At 32.4% G+C, this 8,774-nt stretch overlaps 1 protein-coding gene across 1 annotated transcript; it reads right to left on the bottom strand.

Moving 5' to 3' along the window:
• Nucleotides 1-713: 713 nt before the first annotated feature.
• LOC104892470 (suppressor of disruption of TFIIS) lies at nt 714-4,488 on the bottom strand. The gene is made up of 8 exons (XM_010678419.3): nt 4,395-4,488; nt 4,190-4,267; nt 3,774-3,839; nt 3,580-3,677; nt 2,764-2,889; nt 2,468-2,671; nt 2,247-2,312; nt 714-1,126 (listed from the first exon to the last, which is right to left on the bottom strand). Exons 2-8 carry the CDS (start codon nt 4,239-4,241, stop codon nt 971-973), a joined length of 768 nt encoding a protein of 255 aa, XP_010676721.1. The 5' UTR covers nt 4,242-4,267; nt 4,395-4,488; the 3' UTR covers nt 714-970.
• Between the last annotated feature and the right edge of the window lie 4,286 nt (nt 4,489-8,774).

Raw genomic sequence — 8,774 nt, 5'->3', positions numbered from 1 at the left:
TCATTTCAATAATATGTTGAGGCATTTACTTCTAGATAAAAAATAAGATCACAGGACTAGTTATAGACTCGTAGCTGTTAGAGGAAGTTGCAATTTTAGTTGTTTGAGATAGGTCTTCGCCACAAACTAGCGGTTGAAATACTAAATAAGTACAAAAATGGTTCTTTGATTTGATGCTGAATAGGGAGAATTGAACTAGTGTACACTTGTGTTTCTTATGTGCACAATTCTGCTCTACGCGTTAATTTTGTCCAACCTTCACCTAAATGGCCATTAATCTTTCACTTCTTCCGTCATCCCCCGAGTTGGTACTTGGTAGTGTAGTTATCTGCTGTGTTAGTCAGACACGGATGGATTGAGTGTCTGCTCGAATACCGGGCGGTGTTCAAGTGTCCGACTCAGCTATTTTGTAGAAAAAAAGTCAAGTTTTTAGTTTAAAATGAAGTATCCAAGTAAAGTATCGTGTCAATCATGACACAACACCCCGTTTTTAAGGTAAATGAAGGTGTCGCAGTAACATTGATTATCTGTTATCTAGAATCCCTATTTTTTCCGATCCAGTTCCTTCTACTCGTCTCTTATGGTTTCCTTATGTTATTAAGGTTTACTTTCGATAACATGGTTTCTTTTCTACTTACATTGGAAATGGTTTCTTAATCACAAATATAATTCAACTAGAAATCACAGCCATGCTGCATATATGAAGTATATAATTCAACTAGAAATCACAGCCATGCTGCATATGAAGTATATATCATATATGTATACCTTGACACTTTATTCTTAGCAAATTGCTGTAAGCAATTACAGGATACTGATGTATTGCATATCTGCAAGTACTAAATCATGATATTACTGATTACATTCGATTTTCGAAGGGCTCATAAATATTACCCTGCATATGGTCTACCCTGCTAAAGCCTTTTACAGAAATACAAGGCTTTTACATTGGGGATGGTAGAGTTGGTTATTATGCTCTAACCATAGTTTCTACAGCATTAGACTGAAGGACTTGATCATGGTGCTCTTTTGCCTCATCTTCCCAGATTTCAGGAAGTGCTTCTTTCATGTTGTGGATACTCCTTAATGCATAATCTGCCCCTGGAATCAGTTCTGACTTTCCAACCTGCATTTCATTGTTTCCCAACTTTTAGTGGATTCTTGTAACATAAGATTTACTTTCTGTATCCTCAGAATTTTGCGTCGACAAATATGATGTTATGTTAAAAGAGCTCAAGAAGAGATGGCCACTGGTGCATACTGGGCAGGCTGGTTCGTGGTATCTAGTGGACCGGGCTGAAATTTTACGGCTCAGGACCGGACCGTGAAATTCACGGTTTGGGTGGGTTGGTCCACGGGCCGAAAAATCTTAGTCCATACCGGTCTGTTGCTGGTTTTCATGGTTCAGAAAGCGGTTCTGGCGGTTCGTGGGCCTAGCGGGCCAGCATGAGAATTTTTTTTCCCAAAGTTATATAATCATTTATTATTGTTACATAAAACCTTTAATATTAATAAAAAAATATACAATTATAAAATTAATGAATAATTTCATTATTTTTGAATTTGATTGAATTATAATATATACAACTTGATTATTTTTTTTTGGAGGGGAATATACAACTTGATTAAAATATACACAATTTGATTGAATAATTACTAGGGTTGGGCTGGTCTGATTCATAGGCTGGGCTGGACCGCTTTCGTGGACTGGACTGGGCGGTTTTTGTAGCGGGCTCTAAAAAAATTTTAGCCCACGATTCAACCACCAATTTCACAGTTCGAGTTGGGCTGGACTGGGCTTTTCGCGGGCTCAGCCCACACGACCCACGAGGCGAGTTAGTCTAGATGGACTGGATTGACCCGTACTATTGGCCATCTTTAAGCTCAAGTTACAATTGATAATGATAAACAATAATTTTAAATGAATTTACACAAGTTTAACAAATTATTCAGAGTCGTTTAGGTTAAAAGAATACACTTATAGTGCCCCCATCACATTATGCAACTATTTGTGTACCTAACTGCTTTCTACCTATAGAAAGTTATAGGCAAATCTCAGCCTTACATAATTGTTTTAGTGCTATCTGATTAGGTTCCTGATAAAGGCTGATAATTGCCTAATTGGTATAGTCATTATATTGCACTCTTCTGTTATTCTTTCTTAAATTCCAAAGACACTAGACAAACAACATTGATAGATGACAAAACAAAAAAAAGACACAAACAATATGCCTTATTTTACTTACAATAACGGTGTGAAGTCCAGCTGCTTTTCCACTTGCAATATTTCTAACACTGTCATCAAAGAATATCTGAAACAAACAATTCTTCACATCATTAACTTGCAAATTCCAGAAAGTTACTCCCTCCGTCCATATAATATAATCATATTTTGACCATTTACGGTCAAAAATGACCATGTATTTCAAATCGAAAGGAGTATAAATCTATATAGTAAGACGTTTACTGTTCTTGTAGGATCTAAGTTCGCAATGCTAATAGCAGCTTCAATAGCTTCAACTGATGGTTTACACAAAATATTCGACTTGGAGACGGGTTCATTGTCTTTGTGATTGAGGGTTTCGAAGCATATTACGCCCTCGAAACAGTCTCCTAATCCGAGCTTATTGAGCACACGAGCTGTGTGTGCCTTATCAGAGTTAGTGAATACCTGAAATACACCATATATACCAAACAGACAGTGAGCTGAAGAAACAACACAGTCTGCACAGCTTAAAAGTCTAGTTGCACACTTGCACTTACGATTTTACGTTGAGGAGTTGACAGCAGAAGGTTTCTCAACACAGGATCAGGTCTGAGTGTTTCATAAGGCAAATTTCCATGAACATACTCATGAAATTCATCATTGTCGAATTCATATCCAAGTGCCTGAAATCATACCATAAACATCATTAAGTAGTTAACCTGCAGCTAATTATAACCAAACTTTTCATGGAATCCAAATACTCCCTCTGTCCCATAATATAGTTCCCATTTCATTTTGCACCGTCTCCAAGACGTACCTTTGACCTACGATATCTTCTATTTCTTATCAGTAGTATTTAGTACACTTCTATAAGATTAGGAGTCTATTCGGCAATAGTAGCTGTTAGATGTTAAAATAGCTTTTGAAACAATTAAGTATTCGGTGAAGTCCAGATGCTTTCACACATGTAATATATCAATAAAAGACCAAAAAAATTACTTCAAAAGCTACCTCTATAGTCTATCCTAATTGTTGTCTTAGCTTTTTCGAAACACTACCTCAATCACTATGGTTTTTCAAAAATAAACTATGCAACAAATACCATTTTTCTCATTTAGTAGAGTTTTGACTTGATCAAACATTAAAAAGCTACTTTAAAAGTTGTTGTCAAACACGCCCTAAAGTATTTACAGTTAAACTAAATCGTACTTACTACTTAGTTATCTTAGTTTAGTTGTGAATTGAACTTAAGTTGATTTAGTAATATATACTGAGACTTATTTGAAAAAATCTGAACTTAATTCTTATGAAATAAATTTGAACAGAATACTACATAGTACATATGCTATTCATAAATAATTTCTGTTTCTCACCTTGAGACCTGCCATAGTGGTGCCATATTCTCGGTATAACTCTAGACACATCCTTGGGACCTCACTTTCCTCCATATGCAAGTATTTCAACATGTAATCTGTCACCATATATAAACACAGAATTTAAGTATAAACATCTTCAGCATATCTAAACTATTGCAAGCTAAGTTAATTTGGGAATTATACATATATACCTTCTATGTTCTTTCTGCAAGCAAAATTGATCCCCGAGCTCAATGGGTACAAAGTATCATCTAAATCTACAAATGCATAGACATACAACAAGGTATAAGCTAAGCACAAACAAATGATCACTTGATTATCGCGTTTCGTGTACGTTAACCCCCATAACAAGTTCATTGGCAAGTACAGGTTTTGGACAGAGCGTAACAGATAAATTTGTTTTGTATAGATTAACCTTATTAGTTACTATCCATGTTTGTTATGTAAAACAATCAAATATACTCCTTGATTTTGCCTGCAAACTTGTTTAATCCAAAAAAAGAAATCATGAAAGATAGTTCTAGAAATGATCAACTTAGGTATAAATATCAAAACTATAAGATCAAATTATTTGTCATCTGAAAAGATTTTACTCTTGGTAACTTACCAAAAAGCAGGCAATCATATTTGGCTCCATTGAAGTTCACAACAGCATCCATCTTTTTGTGGGTAGTTAGCAATAAGTCTACCATAATACACCAGAAAGAAAGAAAAAAATAGAAGCAAAAAGAGAAAGAAGCAAGAAGAGTTAGTGTAATAATTATAGTATGTTTAGAAAAACTATACAAAGGAAGATCATAATAATAATGTACCTAAATGAATGTTAATCAAGGAAGGAAAGCTTCAAGGATACACAAACTTACGGTAGACAAGAAATGCTATTTATATGGATCCGTAGGTGGAAAGCATCTCTTATATTTGACATAATGTATGATACAGATATAATATTCCCTCTGTCCCATTAAGAGCTCGTTTGGTTACAGTTGAAACTTAATTTTCATGGGAAGTCTTATTTCATAGGAAGTAAATTTTCCTGTCTATTTTCTAGGAGATGGCTTTTGGTGTTTGATTGAGCATAGTAATTTGTAATTGACGCAGGTTTCTAATCATCACCAAAAAGGGTTGGTGATTAATTTCCTACACTTCATAGGAATTTCCATTTCCTTGGAAATTCTATTTCTCATGAATTTCCTATTTCCTGCATGGCTGCATACCAAATAACTATCTTATTTTATACTTTCTAGGAAATCCAAATTTCAGTGGAATTTGAGGTGAACCAAACGACCTCTAAGTATATGCGTGTTCGATGTCTATATATAGCGAAAGTTAAAAAATGTTGACCAATATTTTTTGTGAACATATATATAAAGTTGTATCAATATGAACTTTCTTATAAAACTCGCTAAAAGAAATAAATCGCGTTTTGTTAATATGTACCGAGAAACCTAGGGCCCTATCATCTTTGAGACAGTAGGCGATTTGCCAACTGACTCGATCCCACCTGAACTGTCATCAAAGATATGTGTTGGAGACCATTAGAAGCAAATCTAAAAAGAAATTTATGAGTAGAAGAGGTTATATGAATATTTGGAGGTTACAAATAAAAAAATTATAATATTATTATTTATTATATACGATGAGCATATATCCCCCACTATGATTCATGCCCATATTATTATTCTTCTGTTGTCACCTTAATTTGGTTTCAGTTACCTGTCGTTTTCAATTAACTAAAGCTGTGCTCGTCTTTATTTATGTTGTTTTTGTATTTTAATTTGGTGATTTCTAATAATGCAATCAATTATAACCTGGATCATGGATGTGGATATGTATTATGTTGTATGATTCCATTTCCACGGTTAGTTACATTTCCACAAAGTAAACCTCGGTGTGAACTTACATATTACATTTCCTTTCTTTTTTTTACTTGCAATATTACATATCGGATTCCTTAGCATGTTATTTAAGAAAATAACTAGTATTTGGGCCCGAACGTTGTCCTGAGTTAGTATTGTGTTTCTGGACTTGATATGCATTTTTTTCCATTCTCATTCAAATATAATCTCTCTGTATTTTTTTATCTTTCCAACTTTGACTTTGCTCGTTTGTCAATGCACTTATTATCCATTAAATATCTTTCATTACATATTAATAAAAATTATAATAATTGAATATAATAAAGTATTCATTGAGACGAATCAAACAAGACCTCACATGACTATATTTTTTCTTATATATTGAGAAAAAACTAAAAGATTTTCTCTAATTGTAAATAGTGTCAAGATTCTAAGTGAGAAAGATAAAAAAAATACAGAGGGAATATTATGGAAAACTCAATATTTAAAAGGTACATACAGTGGCGGATCTAGAAATTCGGAAATGGGGGTACGGAACAATGAGCAATTAGATTCATAAAATATATCATTTTTCCGTCCCTAATCTTGGGCTATATTTTATTTTTTGGAGCAAAATTTCGCCAACTTTAACCTAAAAATACCATTAATATATAAGAAAAAATGTATGATATAAATGCTCCGATACAAGATGTAGATAAAAGTAATGAATTTGAATTCCGAAGAAAATTTGAAAGATAAATTATTGTAGAAGAGTTTTTTTTTTAAAATTTGTTGTTGATATAAGTCATAATCATGTTAATGGAATAAGGTGAAAAATGGTTATTAGAAGATAAAATGATAACTTCATAAGTACATAGAAGTGAGATAATAATAAAATACAAAATAATCCGACACTTTTAATATAAGTTAGCAACTTTCTATAATTCATATTGGTGTATGTATAATAAGAATTCCATATTTAACTTCTACATAAGTTATTCCTTTTATTTAGGAGGGCCTGAAAGAGTAAGAGGAAGAAAAAATGTTGCTAAAGAACATTTGAGAAAAAAAAGAAAGAGTAAGAAAAAGAAAGAAAGATTGAAAGGTAGATTACAGGAATCGAACATGCAACCTCACACTCTTATATCAATTTTCTCTCCCTTACCACTGAAACAAACACTAGTTTTGATAAAAGTTTGCATGTGTAAACTATATATCTGCTTTTCTATATTAATGGGGGTACAATTGTACCCACTGTACCCCCCGTGTATCCGCCACTGGGTACATATATAATAATGACACTTAAAGCATGATTAAAAGTTGGTTGAGATGATAATTGTGCCTACTATAATAGTAAGAGGTCTCGTGGACAATTCTAGTAGAGTAACAGAGGTGCTACGTGGCGTGTATACATTGTCACGCACGTCTTACAATATATTTGTATAGATGTGAAGAGAAGAGAAATAAACATAGATAAAAAGATGGACTCATATGATACGAGAGTGGCATAGAAAAAATATTAACAACTAAAAAAATGTTGTATTAATGTGATACTTTCAAATAAGAAAAGCGCTGTAATTAAAAAAAATATAAGAAACCTTTAGAATTATTAAAAATGTAGCAGGAACAAAATGTAGCAAAGTGGCTAGCTAGCTTATAAATTAGCTCGTGACAAAATAGGTTATATTATTGGAAAGAAATCAACGTTTAGTTCGAATGCATGCTTTATTAGGGATAAGATTCCTTAGCCCCCAGGCCCCAACTGGTAGTTGGGGTCATTTTCAAATGGTATTAATTCTGATTACAAAGAAAAGTGAAGGATATATGCATGAATATTTGTTACGCAAATATATGCATGAATATTAATCATTAAAATTAGCAAATATGAGCATGTGAACGTCAATTACGATATTTCAAGATATGAAAAGAGTAAACCCTATCTCATCGGCATTATATGCCCTCCTCATTTTTTAATCAGTATTGAGTCTAATGAGGTTTGATCCGTATATCTAAGAGATATGAGGTGGGAAGCAATGTCACGTACTCCACGACCTCAACCTCATCAATATTGTGTAATCGGTATGAGTATGTAGTTATTGTAGAACATAATTCGAGGTAAATATACGTACAAAGCCAATGAAGAGTGAAGCTATTAAAAAATATCCTTTTTCCTAGAGAGATGATACACATACACTCGGTGTATGTAGGCCACACATATACTGGATGTATGTGTTACTACTAAAATGTAAACCTTTTATATGCGTTACTAATATACTGTTAGTAAAAATATTACAAACTTACAATCATTTGAACTTGTTTGGTTATTCAACGATATTTGAATTTACATAATACATAGACGATTGAAATACTATATTTCGAATTGAATTTTATTACTCCCTCTGTTTCATTTTAACTATACAATTGATATTTTACACTATTCACAAAATTAACTTTGACCATCATTTGTGATTTATACGCGGATGAAAATATAGTCATGTGGGATCTTATTAGATTCATCATAACATGTATTTATTAATATGTACTTTTTATAATTTTTACATATATAAAACTAAAGATATATGTCCTCAAAGTTTTGCACTGACATGCGTGAAAAGTTTAAGTGTGTAGATTAGAATGAATCGGAGGGAATACATATTAGGGATGAAAATATAGCATTATTATTCTACAAACAAATTAAATAATTGAAAACGATAGGGAAATTTAGTAGAAATCAATTATTGAAAAATGGTGAAGATGAATAAGATGAACCTAATATATGAATAATTTGGGGAAAAAAAATTACAATTGTTTTTTTTAGTTTTAAACAAAGAAAATTTCATAAAACAAATTTTATAAAACAAAGATAAAGAACAAATCATTAAAAACAAAATTATTTGTTGAACATTATAAGTTTGTAATATTTTTAGTAATAATATATATTTTAGAAATAACATATACACAAGATATAAATTTTAGTAGTAACACATACACCTAATGTATGTGTGGCCAACATACACCCAATATATGTATATATAGCCTTTACGTTTAATCTATGTTTTTTGTTGCAACAAAACTTTTTGTATATGACATAAAAATTGAAAAGAGAATATGGTCATAACTCATATGGAGTAGGTAGTGCACAAGTGTCCCATGTGGTGGGGGGGGGGGTGGGGGGGGGGACGAGAGGGAAATATACAGGCAAAATATAAGTTCCAAAAATTAAATAAAACAAAATAAGAAAAAACTAGGTTTATGTTGTTATGTATGTGTGAGATTTGTTATACAATAAATTATGATGTAACATGTTACATCTAATCACCTAAAACACACTCTAAAAACAACTAGAAAAGATCTTTG

This window comes from Beta vulgaris, chromosome 5 (genome assembly GCF_026745355.1).
Source record: "Beta vulgaris subsp. vulgaris cultivar EL10 chromosome 5, EL10.2, whole genome shotgun sequence".
NCBI classification, from domain to species: Eukaryota; Viridiplantae; Streptophyta; class Magnoliopsida; order Caryophyllales; family Amaranthaceae; genus Beta; species Beta vulgaris.
The sequence above is the reverse complement of the archived record's forward strand: the minus strand, read 5'-3'. Positions and strand labels throughout refer to the sequence as shown.